At 69.1% G+C, this 18,132-nt stretch overlaps 2 protein-coding genes across 3 annotated transcripts; one reads left to right on the top strand and one right to left on the bottom strand.

The window, feature by feature from the left end:
• Positions 1-287: 287 nt before the first annotated feature.
• Positions 288-13,951, top strand: BCAT2 (branched chain amino acid transaminase 2). Of its 2 annotated transcripts, XM_030544870.1 has the most exons (11): positions 291-496; positions 6,310-6,390; positions 6,623-6,823; positions 7,893-8,003; positions 8,423-8,542; positions 9,395-9,558; positions 10,023-10,165; positions 10,919-11,004; positions 11,927-12,067; positions 12,597-12,671; positions 13,055-13,951. In XM_030544870.1, the coding sequence occupies exons 1-11, from the start codon at positions 404-406 to the stop codon at positions 13,091-13,093; spliced, it is 1,254 nt and encodes a 417-aa protein (XP_030400730.1). In that variant the 5' UTR covers positions 291-403; the 3' UTR covers positions 13,094-13,951. The 2 variants fall into 2 exon arrangements, with proteins under 2 accessions (XP_030400731.1, XP_030400730.1); XM_030544871.1 differs by lacking the exon at positions 6,623-6,823 and having other exon boundaries at positions 288-496.
• Positions 13,952-16,971: 3,020 nt separating this feature from the next.
• Positions 16,972-17,748, bottom strand: LOC115641687 (extensin-like). Its single transcript, XM_030545017.1, has one exon. It carries the CDS (start codon positions 17,746-17,748, stop codon positions 16,972-16,974), a length of 777 nt encoding a protein of 258 aa, XP_030400877.1.
• Between the last annotated feature and the right edge of the window lie 384 nt (positions 17,749-18,132).

The following is an 18,132-nucleotide window of genomic DNA, read 5'->3' as shown; positions in this document are numbered from 1 at the left end:
CCCGCATAGCGCCCAAACTTGGGGAATAGCTCCTCCCTGCCCCCCCAGCCTGGGGAATAGCAGCCCCCTGCCCCCCAACTTCCGGTTCCTGCCCCTCCCCCTTGCCCCGGTACTAGGCGGACCGGCCCGGCTGGGTGAGGGGGCGGAGCGGGCCCAACCCCATGCCTGGGGGGGGGAAGTTGCCCTCCCATTGGCTACAGCGGCGGGTGTGGGGGGCGGGAGCGGGTGTGATTGGAGGCCCCCCCGCCCCCCAAAAATAAGTAAGGGGCGGGGAACCAGGCTCCTCTGCAAAGCCCGGGGAAGGGGGAGCTACCCCCCCACTGCCCATCCCCCATCTCCCTGCCCCACTCCACCCCCATCTCTTCCCTCCTCAGCCCCCCCTCCGTGGGGGGCGGAACCTTCCATGCACCGCCGTGGCCCGGCCGGTCCCATTAACCCGCGGCACCGGGGCATGGCAGCGCCGCGGGTTCGAGCCCGGATCGGGGCCGCTGGGAGGGTGAGTCCAGCCCCCCCCCCGACCCTCAACCCCCTGCTGCCCCCCAGCCCTGGGCCCCCCAGCTCTGCCCGCCGCCCCTCCCCCTCCCCTGCCGGTGCCCCTCAATCCCGACCCGCAGCCCCTGCTACCCCAGCCCCTCCCCCTTGCCCTGCCGGTGCCCCTCACTCCCGACCTGCAGCCCCTGCTACCCCAACCCCTCCCCCTTGACCTGCCGGTGCCCCTCACTCCCGACCTGCAGCCCCTGCTACCCCAACCCCTCCCCCTTGACCTGCCGGTGCCCCTCACTCCCGACCTGCAGCCCCGTGCCCCCCGCCTGGGTGACTGGACCAGACACAAGTGTGAAAAAGCAGGAGGGTTGGGGGGTAATAGGAGCCTAGATAAGAAAAAGATCCAAAAATCGGGACATCTGGTCACCCTGCCCCCAGGCCTGGGCCCCGACCCCCCAGCCGGTGCCCCTCACTCCCGACCCGCAGCCCCCTGCTAGCCCAGCCCCCCCAGCCCTGCTGGTGCCCCTCACTCCCGACCCGCAGCCCCCTGCTAGCCCAGCCCCCCCCAGCCCTGCTGGTGCCCCTCACTCCCGACCGGCAACCCCCTGCTAGCCCAGCCCCCCCAGCCCTGCTGGTGCCCCTCACTCCCGACCCGCAGCCCCCTGCTAGCCCAGCCCCCCCAGCCCTGCTGGTGCCCCTCACTCCCGACCCGCAGCCCCCTGCTAGCCCAGCCCCCCCCCGCCCTGCTGGTGCCCCTCACTCCCGACCGGCAACCCCCTGCTAGCCCAGCCCCCCCAGCCCTGCTGGTGCCCCTCACTCCCGACCCGCAGCCCCCTGCTAGCCCAGCCCCCCCCAGCCCTGCTGGTGCCCCTCACTCCCGACCCGCAGCCCCCTGCTAGCCCAGCCCCCCCCAGCCCTGCTGGTGCCCCTCACTCCCGACCCGCAGCCCCCTGCTAGCCCAGCCCCCCCCAGCCCTGCTGGTGCCCCTCACTCCCGACCCGCAGCCCCCTGCTAGCCCAGCCCCCCCCCCAGCCCTGCTGGTGCCCCTCACTCCCGACCGGCAACCCCCTGCTAGCCCAGCCCCCCCCCCAGCCCTGCTGGTGCCCCTCACTCCCGACCCGCAGCCCCCTGCTAGCCCAGCCCCCCCCCAGCCCTGCTGGTGCCCCTCACTCCCGACCCGCAGCCCCCTGGGCTCTCCCCCCTTCACCTGAGCAACTCTCTCACCTTGAATGTTTTGTTTCCGCCTTTCAAGGACGGAGGGGGAGGACGAGTCGGGGGGGGGGGGGGGGACCTGATTTCTGGGGCGGGGGAAAGACGAGCCCTGGGGGCTGGGTGCGGCCCAGGGACCCCGGATGCGGCTGATCCACCCTCCCCCCGCTAGGGTGGGGCAGGCAGGGGAGAGTGACCCGGAGTTACCCCGTTTTCACTGTCCCGGGCTCGTCCGCGCAGTGCAGGCAGCGAGGCTGCGAGACCCCATGGACAGAGCAGCGGGGTGGGGGAGCCGGGTTTAGTTCTCGGCTTGGCCACCGGCAAGACCCTGCTGTGCCTCAGTTTCCCCACCTGTACCATGGGAAGGGTGGTACAACTGGGCTCGTAGGGGGCTGCGGGTCGGGAGTGAGAGGCACCGGCAGGGCTGTGGGGAGCCCACAGCTGGGCTAGCAGGGGCTGCGGGTCGGGAGTGAGGGGCACCGTCGGGGCTGGGGGGAGCCCATGGCTGGGCTAGCAGGGGCTGCGGGTCGGGAGTGAGGGGCACCGGCAGGGCAGAGGGGGGGCCCTGGGGTGGGCTAGCAGGGGCTGCAGGTTGGGAGTGAGGGGCACTGGCAGAGCTGGGGGGGCCTAGGGCTGGGCTAGCAGGGGCTGCGGGTTGGGAGTGAGGGGCACCAGCAGAGCTGGGGGGGGGCTCAGGGCTGGGTCAGTGGGGGCTGCAGGTGTCGGGAGTCAGGGGCACCAGAACCTCCCAGTGCACCGGCCTTGAGTCGGGGATGGGCTGGTTGGACACGTTGGTGATCTCCCCCCTCTCCCCTACAATCAGCGTGTGGTCCGGGGAATACGGGATTCCCCAGCAGGCCTGGCCGTGGGCTGGCTGAGGCGGGCTCGTTGAGGCCATGGGCATGCGGGCTGCTAACGAGGGCGGCTGCGGGCATGTGACAAAGGGGTGAACGGAGCCTCATGCTCAGGCTCCAGGGCTGGAGTCTCTGGCTGGGGAAGGTCAGGAGGGAACGGGGAAGTGGGTCGTCCCCAAAAGGGCTGCTAGGGGGCGTTGCTTGTAATCTCTGGCCAGGCAGCTGGGTGGGCCCCTGGACTGAGCTAATAAGGCCACCCCTGGGTGTTTCAGTGAGGTGCCCCTCACTCCCGACCCGCAGCCCTCGCTAGCCCGGCCCTGGGCTCCCCCCAGCTCTGCCGGTGCCCCTCACTCCCGACCCGCAGCCCCTGCTAGCCCAGCCCTGGGCTCCCCACAGCCCTGCCGGTGCCCCTCACTCCCGACCTGTAGCCCCCTGCTAGCCCAGTCCTGGGCTCCCCCCAGCTGTGCCGGTGCCCCTCACTCCTGACCCACAGCCCCTGCTAGCCCAACCCTGGGATCCCCCCAGCCCTGCCGGTGCCCCTCACTCCTGACCCGTAGCCCTCGCTAGCCCAGCCCTGGGCTCCCCCCAGCTCTGCCAGTGCCCCTCACTCTCGACCCACAGCCCCTGCTAGCCCAGGCCTGCTGGTGCCCCTCACTCTTGACCCGCAGCCCCTGCTAGCCCAGCTCTGCCAGTGCCCCTCACTCCCGACCTGCAGCCCCTGCTAGCCCAGCCCTGCCGGTGCCTCTCACTCTCGACCCGCAGCCCCTGCTAGCCCAGCCCTGGGCTCCTCCCAGCTGTGCCGGTGCCCCTCACTGCCGACCCGCAGCCCCTGCTAGCCCAACCCTGGGCTCCCCCCAGCCCTGCAGGTGCCCCTCACTCCTGACCCGCAGCCCCTGTTGTCCCAGCCCTGGGCCCCCAGCCCTGCCGGTGCCCCTCACTCTCAACCCGCAGCCCGTGCTAGCCCAGCCCTGGGCCCCCAGCCCTGCCGGTGCCCCTCACTCCCTGGCTGCCCTGGAGAAGTGTGGGGCAGGGGCTGGGTGTGTTGGCAGCTGTGGGCCCCGCTCCCCTGGCTGCCCCACGGAGATGCGCTGGGGGCTGGCACGGAGCCAGGCCCTGGAGGTGCCTCTGGTGCCTGCTGTGGCACAGAACTCTTGCCCTGCCCAGGGGCATGCAGGGAAAGGGGGGGGTGACAGCTGGTTCCCCCTGGCACCAGGCCGGGCAGGACAGGGTGCAGCTGTAGAGGACAGAGGCTGGGGTCCCCTTGCGCCAGGCTGGGGTGTTGGTGCTTGGCTGTCGGGGGGTGTCCCATTGCAATAGGCAGAGGTGTAGCTGCAGGGTGGGAGGCAGGGAGGGTGGCGCCACCTAGTGCCTGGCTGGGGAGAGGGTCTGTCTAGCTCAGGGACCCCCCAGCTGTGCGTTCCAGGCCCTGGCCCCTCTCTGAGCTGGGGAGAGAACCCAGGAGTCCTGGCTTCCAGTACCACCCCCAGCTCTAACCACTAGACCTCACTCCCTTCCCAGAGCCGGGGAGAGAACCCAGGAGTCCTGCCTCCCAGCAGCCCCCCCCAGCTGTAACCACTAGACCTCACTCCCTTCCCAGAGCTCCGGAGAGAACCCAGGAGGCCTGCCTCCCAGCACCCCCCCAGCTCTAACCACTAGACCTCACTCCTTTCCCAGAGCTGGGGAGAGAACCCAGGAGTCCTGGCTCCCAGCACCCCCTCCTCTAACCACTAGACATCACTCCCCTTCCAGAGCTGGGTGGAGAACCCAGGAGTCCTGACTCCCAGCCCCCTCCTCTAACCACTAGACCCCACTCCCCTTCCAGAGCTGGGTGGAGAACCCAGGAGTCCTGACTCCAAGCCCCCTTCCCCTCATATCTTTATCCCTTTCCTCCCCTTTCTCCCCCCTTGCATGGAAATAAACTACCCCCCCATGTTCCCATATCCCTCCCCAGCCCCAGTGCTCCACTCCCACTACAGACCCCCCCTCCCCCCCGCATCATGCACCCAGACGCCCGGGTGGTGGAATTTACCAATTTATTACGAGCCTACATGTTGGGGGGCTGGCTGGGCATCGGAGGATCGGGGGAGCATTTTGGGGGGGGGTGCTGGCTGCAGACCCTGCTGTGGGGGGAGGGAATTTACCACTTTACCATACATGCTGCGGTAGGAGCTTGGGGGGTGGGTCGTGAACCCCGGGGTGGGGGAAGGAATTGATTGTGAACCCACACGCTGGAGGGGTTTTTTTGGAGGGGGGTTGGCTGCAAACCCATTAATCCAGGGGGGGAATCTACCAGGAACCCAGGCCTGTGAGTCTGGGGGGTGGAGGCACTGACAGTGAACCCAGGCGTCCGGGGCCGCAGGGGAGAAACTTACCGGGGACCCAGGCGTCCGGCTGGCTTGCACCCCAGTGCGTTGGGGGGCGAAGGCCCCGGGGTCTCTGCTGCGTGGCCCTCGGCTCCGCTTCTCCTGCCTGGAGGCCAGCACGGCCCAGCGGGGAGCGAAGTCCAGGTGGGTGGGGGAACGGAGGGGGGGATGGACGGGCTGATCCTGCTGATGGGGGCAGGTTCCCACGCCTGGTGTGGCCAACTGCATCCCCAATGAGGGGCCCTTTGTGGGGGGCCTGGCATGGCGCCCGTGGTGCCCCCTGCCTGGGGGGGACAGGATCCTTCCTCGGGAACCTTGCCCCCCTCCGCATGGAGCCAGGTTACACATTAACCCCGTTTGCTCAGATGGCGTGAAAGGGGGACAGAGAGCGATGGGGGGGTCCAGCAGGGGGCGCTGGGCTGTGGGGGGTCCAGCGGGGGGTGTTCTCCCCCGGCAGGCAGGGCTGGCCCCAGGGTGGCCCTAGGGGACGCTGGGCTGCAGGGGGCGCTCTCCCCGGCAGGCAGGAGCGTACAGGTGCGGCTGGCTCTGGGGTGGGGGGCTGGTCATCTGGGGCCCCCTCGGTCGGGCTGGGATGCAGCTGGCTCTGGGGTGGGGGGCTGGATCCCCCGGGGCCAGCCCTAGGGGGCGCTGGGCTGCGGGGGGTCCAGTGGGGGGCGCTGTCCCCCGCAGGCAGGGCTGGCTCTGGGGGGGTCCAGCAGGGGGCGCTGGGCTGTGGGAGGTGCAGCGGGGGTCCCCCCACAGGCAGGGCTGGCCCCAGGGGGGCCCTAGGGGACGCTGGGCTGCAGGGGGCGCTCTCCCCCGGCAGGCAGGAGCGTACAGGTGCGGCTGGCTCTGGGGTGGGGGGCTGGGCATCTGGGGCCCCCTCGGTCAGGCTGGGATGCAGCTGGCTCTGGGGTGGGAGGCTGGATCCCCCGGGGCCGGCCCTAGGGGGCGCTGGGCTGCAGGGGGTCCAGCAAGGGGCGCTCTCCCCTGCAGGCAGGGCCGGCCCTGGGGGTGCGCTAGGCTGCGGGGGGTCCAGTGGGGGGCACTCTCCCGCGCAGGCAGGGCTGGCCCTGGGGGTGTCCAGCAAGGGGCGCTGGGCCGCGGGAGGTGCAGCGGGGGGCGCTCTCCCCCCACAGGCAGGGCCGACCCCGGGGGGGCGCTAGGCTGTGGGGGGTCCAGCGGGGGGCGCTCTCCCCTGCAGGCAGGGCCGGCCCCTGGGGGGTGCGATAGGCTGCGGGAGGTCCAGCAGGGAGCGCTCGCCCCGGCAGGAAGGGCCGGCCCCGGGGGGGCGCTAGGGGGTGCTGGGCTGCAGGAGGCCGGGGGACCTCTCCGGGCTGCCCCTCGGGAAATGGGGGCTTCCCCCTGCCCCCCCAGTCACTCATCCCTCTGTCCCGCAGGTGTTGCCAGGTCAGTTCTGTGCCGCCCTGGACTGGCTGCTGCCCCTCGGCCCCTGGAGACCCATCAGCACCTTCTTCAAGGTTAGTGCCGGCCCGGACGCCTGGGTTCTCTGTGTCTACTAGTTAGGGTGTGGGGGCTGGGAGCCAGGACACCTGGGTTCTCTCCCTGGCTCTCAGAGGGGAGTGGGGTCTAGTAGTTAGAGCAGGACAGGGGCTGGGAGCCAGGACTCCTGGGATCTCTCCCCCAGCTCTGGGAGGGGAGGGGGGTCTCGTGGTTAGAGCCAGGGGCCAGGACGCCTGGGTTCTTTTCCAGGCCTCGGACCTGCGGGTGGAGTTGACCAGTGAGCCGAAGCCCAAGCCGGAGGTGGGGCAGCTGCAGTTCGGGAAGCATTTCACCGACCACATGCTGACGGTGGAGTGGGACCGGGAGCGGGGCTGGGGCCAGCCCCACATCAAACCCTTCCAGCACCTGAGACTGCACCCGGCCTCCTCGGCCCTGCACTACGCCGTGGAGGTGGGTGTGTGTGTGGGGGGACTGTTCCTGGCCCCTGCGATCCCAGGGGGGCGGCGTCCCAGCCGGGGCTAGGGAGTCCCGGATAACCAGCTCCCTACCCCAGAGCCAGCTGCATCCCAGCCTGGGTGAGGGGCCCCTGGTTAACCAGCCCCCCACCCCCAGAGCCAGCCGCATCCCAGCCTGGGCGAGGGGGCCTTGGATAACCAGCTCCCCACTCCCAGAGCCAGCCACATCCCAGCCTGGGCGAGGGGGCCCTGGATAACCAGCTCCCCACTCCAGAGCCAGCCACATCCCAGCCTGGGCGAGGGGGCCCTGGATAACCAGCCTCCCACCCCAGAGCCAGCCGCATCCCAGCCTGGGCGAGGGGGCCCCGGATAACCAGCCCCCCACCCCAGAGCCAGCCGCATCCCAGCCTGGCTGAGGGAGCCCTGGATAACCAGCCCCCCACCCCAGAGCCAGCCACATCCCAGCCTGGGCGAGGGGTCCCCGGATAACCAGCCCCCCACCCCAGAGCCAGCCGCATCCCAGCCTGGGCAAGGGGGCCCCGGATAACCAGCCCCCCACCCCAGAGCCAGCCGCATCCCAGCCTGGCCAAGGGAGCCCTGGATAACCAGCCCCCCACCCCAGAGCCAGCCACATCCCAGCCTGGGCGAGGGGTCCCCGGATAACCAGCCCCCCACCCCAGAGCCAGCCGCATCCCAGCCTGGGCAAGGGGGCCCCGGATAACCAGCCCCCCACCCCAGAGCCAGCCGCATCCCAGCCTGGCCAAGGGAGCCCTGGATAACCAGCCCCCCACCCCAGAGCCAGCCACATCCCAGCCTGGGCTAGGGGTCCCCAGATAACCAGCCCCCCACCCCAGAGCCAGCAGCATCCCAGCCTGGGCGAGGGGGCCCTGGATAACCAGCCCCCCACCCCCAGAGCCAGCCACATCCCAGCCTGGGCGAGGGGGCCCCGGATAACCAGCCCCCCACCCCAGAGCCAGCCGCACCTGTACACTGGGCGAGGGGCCCCGGATGCGCCCCGAGGGGCCGAGTCCCAGCCCCACGCTGACGGTGCTGGCTCTCCCCAGCTCTTCGAGGGGATGAAGGCTTTCCGGGGCCAGGATCAGCGCATCCGTCTCTTCCGGCCCCTGATGAACATGGAGCGAATGTCCCGCTCAGCCGCCCGCGCCAGCCTGCCGGTGAGTGACCCCCCCAGGCCTCCTGCATGGGGCCCAGGGGACCCCACTGGCCGGGCCCCCAGCCACCAGTTATCCCCTCTGCCCCCTGCTGGGGGATCTTTGAGGGGGCTGGGAGCCAGGACGCCTGGGTTCTCTGCTAGGCTCTGGGAAGGGAGTGAGGTCTAGTGGTTAGAGTGGGTGGGGTTGGGAGCCAGGACACCTGGGTTCTATCAGTGGTTGTGGGAGGGGAGTGGGGCCTGAGGTCTGGTGGTTAGAGCAGGGCAGGGTTGGGAGCCAGGACACCTGGGTTCTATCAGTGGTTGCGGGAGGGAAGTGAGGCCTGGTGGTTGGAGCGGTGCAGGGGATTGGACAGGACTCCTGGGTTCTCTCCTGGTCCCAGGGGCTGCCCCCTCTCTCCAGCGCTGCCCCCTCTCCCCCAGCCCTTCGACCAGCTGCAGCTCCTGGAGTGTATCCGCCGGCTTGTGGCCATCGACCAGGCCTGGGTGCCGCACTCGGACAGCGCCAGCCTCTACATCCGGCCGACCTACATCGGCACCGAGGTGCGGAGCCGAGCCCCTGGGGCGCCCCCACGCCCCCCCCCGCGGGCCTGACTGGGGGGGCCACGTCCTGCCTGCCTCCGACCTTGTGTCCCCCCGCACCGCCGGATCTGTCTCCCGCCCATGTCGTCGTCCGCCCCCGGACCCGTCTTCTGCTTCCTCCTGTGCCCCCAGATCCGTCTCCCGCCCGTGTCCCCCCTTCGCGCCTCCGGATCCGTCTCCCGCCTCCTCCCACGCCCCGAGATCCGTCTCCTGCCCGCGTCCTCCCCCCGTCTGTGCCCCCAGATCCATCTCTCGCCTCCTCCCACACCCCCAGATCTGTCTCCTGCCCGCGTCCTCCCCCCCGTCCGTGCCCCCAGATCCATCTCTCGCCTCCTCCCACACCCCCAGATCTGTCTCCTGCCCGCGTCCTCCCCCCCGTCCGTGCCCCCAGATCCATCTCTCGCCTCCTCCCACACCCCCAGATCTGTCTCCTGCCCCCTGGATCCATCTCCCCGCCCGCACCCCCCCCCCCCCCGCGCCTCCATATCTGTCTCCTGCCCGCATCCCCCCCCTGTCCCTGGATCCATCTCCTGCCCACCTCTCCCAGCCGCGCCCTCAGATCAGTCTCCCGCATGCGTCCCCCCCCGCACCCCTAGACCTTTCTCCCGCACATGCCCCCATATCCGTCTCCTGACAGCCTCCCCCCCTGCACCCCAGGATCAGTATCCCGCCTGTATCCCCTTAATCTGCTCCTTCCCCTGCACCCCAACTCTGGGCTCCCCCAGCCTCGTGCTCCTTGACCTTCAGAACCCCCCCCGGTGTGGGGCGGGGCTGTGGGGTGCCGGGGTTCTGACGTTTTGCTCCCCCCTGCAGCCGTCCCTGGGGGTGTCCCGCCCCGGCCACGCCCTCCTCTTCGTCATCCTGTCGCCAGTGGGGGCCTACTTCGCCTCTGGCCCCATGGGCGCCGTGGGGCTGCTGGCCGAGCCGCGCTACGTCCGCGCCTGGCTGGGGGGTGTCGGTGACTGCAAGATGGGGGGGTGAGTATGAGCTTCCGGGCCCCCGCCTGCCGCTAGGGGGCAGTGCCCCCTCCCCCGGCCGTGTGCCCCTCCCCCTGCCTGCCACTAGAGGGTGCTGCCCCCTCCCCATGCCCCGGCTCTGCCCCGTCTGCCCCCACCTGACACTAGGGGGTGCTGTTCCCAGCCCCCAGCCGTGTCCCCCTCCCCCCATCTGCCACTAGGGGGCGCTGCCCTCCCTCTCTATGCCCTGGTTCTGCCTTGTTTGCCCCTGCCTGCCACTAGGGGGTGCTACCCTCTGCTCTGGCTGTATCCCCCTCCCCCCACTAGCCACTAGGGGGCACTGCCCCCATCCCCCCACTAGCCACTAGGGGGCCCTTTTCCCCCCCAGCCCTGCCTCGTCTCTCCCCACCTGCCACTAGGAGGCGCTGCCCTCCCCTCCCCCGCCGTGCCCCCCTCTCTGAGGGTGCCGCCCCCTGCGTCCCCAGGAACTACGCCCCCACCATCCTGGTGCAGGACGAGGCGGTGCGGGCCGGGTGCCAGCAGGTGCTGTGGCTCTACGGGGATGATCACCAGATCACCGAGGTCGGCACCATGAACATCTTCCTCTTCTGGACGGACCTGCAGGGCGGTGAGAGCTGGAGCCTCCTGCCCCAACCCGGGGGGTCCCCGAGTGCCCCGGGCCCCATCCCCCCCATCCTGGGGGTCCCTGTACCCCTCTCCCACCGTGGGGGGGTCCCCAAGTGCCCTGTGCCCCATCCCCTTTCCCACCCTGGGAAGGGTGTCCCCAAGTGCCCTGCGTCCCATCCCAGGGGGGTCCCCCCGTACCTCTCCCCTGCCCCAGGGGGTCCCTGTACCCCTGTCCCGTCCCAGGGAGTCCATCTATACCCATCCCCCTGAGGGGTCTTCGACTGCCTTGCGCCCCATCCCAAGGGGGTCCCTCTATGCCCATCCTCCAGCCATGGAGGTCCGGAGTGCCCTGCTCCCCATCGCAGGGAAGGTCCCTAGTGCCTGGCTCCACCTCGGGGGTCCCCCTATAACCAGCCTCCATCCTGGGGGGCCCCTATACCCATCCCTCACATCCTGTACCACAGGGGTCCCCGAATGCCCCACTCCATGTCCCGTCCCGGGGGGTCCCCATATACTCATCCCCCATGCCTGCCCTAGAGGGGTCCCCGTGTGCCCTGCCCCCCACCCCAGATTCAGACACATCCCAACCCTGGGCGAGGGGTCCCCGTGTACCCAGCCCCCCCCCAGAGGCGCTGTGTCCTGGTGCAGGGTGAGGGGTCCCCATGTACCTAGCCCCCCCACCCCAGAGGGGCTGCATCCTGGCGCTGGCCCGGCCCGAGATAGGGGTGCGTGTGACGGGGTTTTTCTTTTCCAGAACTTGAGCTGGTGACCCCCCCACTGAACGGCATCATCCTGCCCGGGGTGACCCGGCAGAGCCTGCTGGACTTGGCACGCAAGTGGGTGCGTGGGGGGGCAGATCTGGGGCGGAGGGGGGCTTCTCCTTTCTCCCACCTGCAGACTGGGGACGGGGGGGCTCCCGCATCAACTAGGAGTCGGGGGCGCGACAGGCCCGGGCCCCTGGGGATCGCTGAGCCCCCCCCACAAGCTCTACCCCAGTGATTCCCAGGGGGGCCAGTCTTTGGCCACTACAATCTGGGGCATTGGGGGGGGTGGAGGAGGGGGAAGCTGGGAAAATCTGAGGGGCCGGTTTGTGGCCAAGGGGGGCCCGTGAGTAGCTTGGGGGCCGGAGCAGAGTGAGGGGGTGGATGGGGAACCTGCACTTGGGCAGACCCCTGCCAGGGCGGGGCGAGGGTTTGGGGGGCCTGGGCGACCCCTTGGGCGCCTTCAGCGTAGTGGGGTTTAATTCTGCCCCTGCCCCGGGGGGAGCTGGTCAGTTTGCTCCTGGGGGTGACCCCAGCTCCCCTGCCTGGCACCAGTGGGTGCTGCCTTCATCCCCTGCCCCCCTAACCCCGGCCCTGCCCCATCTCTCCCACCAGGCACCAGGGGGCTTTGTCCCCTGCCCCCCCCGGCCCTGCCCCATCTCCCCCACCAGGCATCAGGGGGCTTTGTCACCTGGCCCCCCCGGCCTTGCCCCATCTCCCCCGCCAGGCACCAGGGGGCTTTGTCCCCTGGCCCCCCCGGCCCTGCCCCATCTCCCCCACCAGGCACCAGGGAGCTTTGTCCCCTGCCCCCCCGGCCTTGCCCCATCTCCCCCACCAGGCATTAGGGGGCTTTGTCCTTTGGCCCCCCCCGGCCTTGCCCCATCTCCCCCACCAGGCACCAGGGGGCTTTGACCCCTGGCCCCCCCCGGCCTTGCCCCATCTCCCCCGCCAGGCACCAGGGGACGCTGCCTCCGTGCCCCTGACCCTCCCGTCCCCCGCAGGGCGAGTTCAAGGTGTCGGAGCGCAGCATCACCATGGCCGACCTCCTCCGGGGGCTGCGGGAGAAGCGGGTCCGGGAGGTGTTCGGCTCGGGCACAGCCTGCGTCGTCTCGCCCGTGAGCCACGTCCTGTACCAGGGCAAGGTGGGATGCCGGGGTGACAGGTGTGCCAGGGGGAGCCAGGGGGGCCCAGGCTGGGGGGAGCCGGGTCTGATGGGGGGGCACTGGGCTGGGGGAGCTGGGTCTGATGAGGGGGCACTGGGCTGGGGGGAGCCGGGTCTGATGGGGGGGCCCAGGCTGGGGGAGCCGGGTCTGATGCAGGGGCACTGGGCTGGGGGAGCCGGGTCTGATGAGGGGGTCCAGGCTGGGAGAGCCAGATCCGATGCGGGGGGGAGAACGTGCTTGGGGGCGCTGGATCCGACGTGGGGGGGACTGGGCTAGGGGCAGCCGGATCCCATGTGTGTGGGGGGAACAGGCTAGGGGAAGCCAGGTCCAATGGAGGCGGGGGGGCCGGATCTGATGGGGGGCTGGGGGAACCGGATTCGATGGGAACTGGGCTGTGGGGAGCTGGATCTGATGCGGGGGGGGAATGGCCTGGGGGGAGCGGGATCGGATAGGAGGTGGGGGGGACCGGGCTGGAGGGAGCCAGGTCCGATGGGGTCTCATCTTCCAGAACTATCCCATCCCCACCATGGAGAACGGCCCCGACCTGACCAAGCGGTTCCTGAAGGAGCTGACGGACATCCAGGTACCAGCGTGGGGGGGGGGGTTAGTGCTGGGGGTGGGGGGAGGAACATTGCTGGGGGGGCAGTGGGGAGGGGGTCAGAGCCCTGGGGTGGCTTTTTAGGTGTATGGAAAACATCCGGCCCCAGGGCAGGGAATGGGGTGCGGGGCCTGTCCCCTCTAGGGGGCGCCGGCTCCCTCTGGCCCCAGGGCAGGGACTGGCTGGCTCAGGGGGGCAGGGAATGGGGCTCGGGGCCTGTCCCCTCTAGGGGGCGCCGGCTCCCCCCGGCCCCAGGGCAGGGACTGGCTGGCTCGGGGGGCAGGGAATGGGGCGCGGGGCCTGTCCCCTCTGGGGGGCACTGGCTCCCGCCTGCTCTAACCCCCCCACCCCCGTCTGTCTCTTTGCAGTATGGCCGTGTGCCCAGCGACTGGGTGCTGCCTGTCTGAGCCAGACCGGACCCTGCCCCCCTTTTTTGGGCGGGCTTTGGCTTTAACACTCCCCCAAAGCAACCCCCAGATGGCCCTTGTGTTACCCATCCAGCCCACCCCTCCCCTACCCCCCACTCAGCCCATGGCCCCCATCCTGGCTACCCCCTGACTGACCCAGCTCCCCTGGGGCAGAACCAACCCCTCCCCGGGAGGAACCAGCCGCCCAAAGATCGCAGCCGCCTGGCCCCCCCTTCGATGCATGGGGCAGCCCCCTGCTTCCAAAGTGCAATATAGAGAGAGTACCCCCCGAGATTCCCTTCTGCCCGGTGCCCCCTTGGGATCCCCTCTGCCCGGTGCCCCCCCTCCCCTCCCACTCCAGGATTCCTGGTGCCCGCATCCCCTGCACCCCGACTCCGCTCTCCCCTGTGCCCCTGTCCATCCCTCTGCCCAGTGCCCCGCATCCCCTCCCCCTCCGGGATTCCCCTCTGCCGGGTGCCCGCATCCCCTGTGCCCCCATCCCCTCCGGATCGGGACGGGGTCACCCCACCCCGCCAGCACCAGCGTAGCCGAGCCACTGCGGGGTGCCCGGGAGCAGTGCATTGTGGGAGACCGGATCGACCAGTTGCGATGCCTTCTGGGTAAACTATCCCATCATGCGAATCCCACACACACGCCACGGGGCGCGGAGCTGCCGGAGGGTGGGCTGAGACCGCCCGAGCTAACCCGCCTCCGCTGCACCCGTTCTGGGCTCCCCCGGGCTCTCAGGCCGGGCCGGGTCCCTGGTGCCAGGCCGACGGGCACCCCCCTGCTGCCCGCAGGGGAGCGAAATGCCGGGCACTGACCCAAAAAGCTTTTCTATTAAACCAGTGAAACCAACCGGCTGGGTCCAGAGTCTGTGTTGGGGGATGGGGAACAGCGGGTGCTACAGGAGTCATCCCCCTCCTCCCCCCGACTGAGATCAGGGCCCCGTCGTGCTGGGCGCTACACAGACCCCACCCATCCCCGACTGAGATCAGGGCCCCGTTGTGCTGGGCGCTGCACAGACCTCACCCCGGACTGAGATCAGGGCCCCGTCATGCTGGGCGCTGCACAGACCTCACCCCCGACTGAGATCAGGACCCCGTCGCGCCAGGTGCTGCACAGAAACTGCCTCCGCCCGGGACTGAGATCAGAGCCCCTGTCGTGCCAGGTGCTGCACACCCGCCCACCCCCAACTGAGATCAGGACCCCGTCGCACCAGGCACTGCACAGGCCCCCTCCTCCAGCTTTTCTTTTGTCTTGTCTCTCTTATTTCTTCGGGCCGGGATCCTCCCCTGCCTGTCGCTTTCCTTCATTCACCTTTCAAATGTCTCTTTCTGCCTTTGTCTCCATTCGTTCTTCCTGGGGTTCATTGTTCCTAGTTTGTCATTTTGTTCTCGGGTTCAGTCGAGGTTTTCATTCGGTCTCTGGCTCTTTCTAGCGCTTCGCGGGTTCTTCCAGTTTCTTTATTCGTTCGCTCTCGTTCTTTTTTCTTCCAAGTTTCTTATTCATTCCCTTGATCACCCTAGTTTTTCATTTGTTTTTCCTCGTTTTTTATTTGGTCTCTGGCTTTTCGTAGCGTTTCACAAATTCTTTCTAGCTCTTTATTCGTTCTTCCCAGTTTTTCATTCATTTTTTTCTCGTCTTTTATTCAGGCTCTGGTTCTTTCTGTTTTTTCACAAATTATTCCCAGTTTTTCATTCATTACTCCCAGTTTTTCAGTTCTCTGGTTCTGTCTAGTGCAGGGGTCGGCAAACTTTCAGAAGTGCTGGGCCGAGTCTTCAGTTTTTCCCTCTGATTTAAGGTTTCGCGTGCCGGTCATACATTTGAACGTTTTCAGAAGGTCTCTTTCTAGAAGTCTATAATATAGAACTAAACTATTGTTGTATGGAAAGTAAATCAGGTTTTTAAAAATGTTTAAAAAGCTTCATTTAAAATGAAATTAAAATGCCGAGCCCCCCAGAGCGGTGGCCAGGACTCGGGCAGCGTGAGTGCCACTGAGAATCAGCTCACGTGCCGCCTTCGGCACCTGTGACATAGGTTGCCTGCTGCTCGTCTAGCGTTGCACAAATTCTTCGTCACTTTTTATTTGTTCTTCCCACTTTTTCATTTGTTTTTTTTCTAGCTTTTCGTTCGTTCTCTTGAGTTTGTCACCGTTTCCTTCTCGCTTTTTCCTGATGGGTATTTTCCATTTCTTTCTTGGTTCCCTGTGCCCCCAGCGCCCCATTACATCACCCCCTTGGCCCTGCTGTTCTGGGGCCAGGGTCAGCTGCCTCTCCCCCCCGCAGCATCAGCCCCAATCGGGGGCAGGAAGGGTGTAAATATTTAGATAGGAGCCACCTGGTGTAGGGGGAGGGCCGGGCCAAGTCATCCATCACCCCCTCACCCCCACCAGCCGTACCCCGCCCTGGCCTGACGCAGGCTCGGATGCGGGGGATCGGAAGCGCATCCTGGAACGTGATGTGTGGGGGGAGCGGATATCTGAGATGGATGGAGGGTGTCGTCATGGGGGGTGGCTGGTTTCCTCATGAGATGGGCATGGTGGCAGCCAGAAGAGAACCCAGGAGTCCTGGCTCCCAGCCCCCTGCTCTACCCACTAGACCCAACTCTGCTCCCAGAGCCAGGCGAGAACCCAGGAGTCCTGGCCCCCAGCACCCCCACTTTAACCACTAGATCCCCCTCCCTGAGCCAGGAGAGAATCCAGGAGTCCTGGCTCCAGGCCTTTGTTTCTCAGTGCTGGGGTCCCCTATAAACAGCCCCTGCGCCCCCCCCCTCCAGCTGCAGGGCACGTGACAGCACATTCCTTTTGGATGAGATAGAAATTGCAAGTCATCATTCCCAGAGCTGGGCGGGGGCGGGGGGGGGGGAGCTGGGGACTAAGCGGAGGGGGAAGGGGGCTGGGGCCACATGCTGGGGGGGCCCTGGGGGCCCTGTCTCAGGAGGATGGCCCTGGAGCCACTGGCTCGGGGGGGCCCTGGGAATGGGGGCTGGGTGGGTGCCTGGGGTCCAGGCTTGGGGGGGCCCTGGGCCCATGGGTTAGGGGGGCCCTGGGGACATGGGCTGGAGGGGGCCCTGGGGATGCAGACTGGGTGGGTGCTTGGGGCCTCTGGCTCAGGGGGTGGGCCCTGGGGACACAGGCTGTGCAGGTGCCTGGGGACGTGGGCTGGGGGGCCCTGGGGCCCCTGGCTTAGGGGGGGACCTAGGGCCCATGGGTTGGGGGGCACTGGGGCTGTGAGGTGCCTTGGGGACATGGGCTGAGGGAGTCCCTGGGGGAGACCCTAGGGCCCATGGGTTGGGGGGCCTTGGGGACACAGGCTAGGGGGGCCCTGGGGCCCATGGCTCGGGGGGGGCTTGGGGACATGGGGCTGGGGGGATGCCTGGGGACATGGGTTGGGGGGACCCTAGGGCCCCTGGCTTGGGGGGGGGTTGGGGACATGGGCTGGGGGGGTGCCTGGGGACGTGGGCTGGGGGGGCCCTAGGGCCCATGGCTCGGGGGGTGCCTGGGGATGTGGGCTGGGGGGGCCCTGGGGCCCCTGGCTCGGGGGGGGCTTCGGGACATGGGCTGGGGGGGTGCCTGGGGCCCATGGCTCGGGGGTGTCCGGGGCAGGGGCTGGAGGCTCAATGCAGGCAAGTGGGAAGTTGCATCAGGCCTTGGCCGGGCTCGGGCGGGGGGCAGCTGGGGTCATGTTTGCCCTGGCCCCGCGCCCGCCCGGATCAGGCAGAGTCCCAGTGAAGCTGACCCCCCCGATGACACACGCAAGCAAACACCAGCCGGTCTGGGCGAGCCGCGGCCCGGCGTGCGCGGCCAGTCATGGGTGCAGATGAGTCAGCAGAAGCCGGCACGGGCCCCGAGCACCTGCAGGCCTCAGGCTGGGTCTCTACTGCCAGGGGTGGGCACGGCACGGCTGGGACGCGGGGACCTGGCGTGGGGCCCGTAGTGCCAGGGGTGGGCACGGCACAGCTGGGACGCGGGGATCCGGCGTGGGGCCCATAGTGCCAGGGGTGGGCACGGCACGGCTGGGACGCGGGGACCCGGCGTGGGGCCCGTAGTGCCAGGGGTGGGCACGGCACAGCTGGGACGCGGGGACCCGGCGTGGGGCCCGTAGTGCCAGGGGTGGGCACGGCACGGCTGGGACGCGGAGACCCGGCGTGGGGCCCGTAGTGCCAGGGGTGCGCACGGCACGGCTGGGACGCGGGGACCCGGCGTGGGGCCCGTAGTGCCAGGGGTGGGCACGGCAGGGCTGAGACGCGGGGACCTGGTGTGGGGCCCGTAGTGGCAGGGGTGGGCACGGCACGGCTGGGACGCGGGGACCCGGCGTGGGGCCCGTAGTGGCAGGGGTGGGCACGGCACGGCTGGGACGCGGGGACCCGGCGTGGGGCCCGTAGTGCCGGGGGTGGGCACGGCACGGCTGGGACGCGGGGACCCAGCGTGGGGCCCGTAGTGCCGGGGGTGGGCACGGCAGGGCTGGGACCCGGGGACCCGGCGTGGGGACCGTAGTGCCGGGGGTGGGCACGGCAGGGCTGGGACCCGGGGACCCGGCGTGGGGCCCGTAGTGCCGCGGGTGGGCGCGGCAGGGCTGAGACACAGGGACCCGGCGTGGAGCCCGTAGTGCCAGGGGTGGGCACGGCAGGGCTGAGACCTGGGGACCCGGCATCGGGCCTGTAGTGCCGCAAGTGGGCGTGGCAGGGCTGAGACACGGGGATCCGGCGTGGGACCCGTAGTGCCAGGGTTGGCACGGCACAACTGGGGTGTTGTTGTCCCGGCGTGGGGCCTGTAGTGCCGGGTGTGCGCATGGCTGGGACCCAGCGTTGGACCCGTAGTGCCGGGGGTGGGCACGGCAGGGCTGGGACCCGGGGACCCAGTGTGGGGCCGTAGTGCCAGGGGTGGGCACGGCAGGGCTGAGACACGGGGACCCGGCCTGGGGCCCGTAGTGCCAGGGGTGGGCCCTGGGTACGTGCCCAAAGGGGAAGGTGGGTCGAGCCTACATAGGCTGTCTGTGCCAGGCCTGGGAACTGGGCATAGTTGGGCGCATCCCTGC

This window comes from Gopherus evgoodei, unplaced genomic scaffold (assembly GCF_007399415.2).
Source record: "Gopherus evgoodei ecotype Sinaloan lineage unplaced genomic scaffold, rGopEvg1_v1.p scaffold_35_arrow_ctg1, whole genome shotgun sequence".
Classification (NCBI taxonomy): Eukaryota; Metazoa; Chordata; order Testudines; family Testudinidae; genus Gopherus; species Gopherus evgoodei.
This window is presented reverse-complemented; position numbering and strand designations above follow the sequence as displayed.

Bases quoted from the DNA above. Each gene is read 5' to 3' on its own strand.
- BCAT2 (XM_030544870.1), top strand. From the start codon at position 404: ATGCACCGCCGTGGCCCGGCCGGTCCCATTAACCCGCGGCACCGGGGC. The intron at 6,824-7,892 runs GTGGGTGTGTGT...GGCTCTCCCCAG, and splicing joins CCCTGCACTACGCCGTGGAG to CTCTTCGAGGGGATGAAGGC. The intron at 10,166-10,918 runs GTGAGAGCTGGA...TTTCTTTTCCAG, and splicing joins CTGGACGGACCTGCAGGGCG to AACTTGAGCTGGTGACCCCC.
- LOC115641687 (XM_030545017.1), bottom strand. From the start codon at position 17,748: ATGCCGGGTCCCCAGGTCTCAGCCCTGCCGTGCCCACCCCTGGCACTA.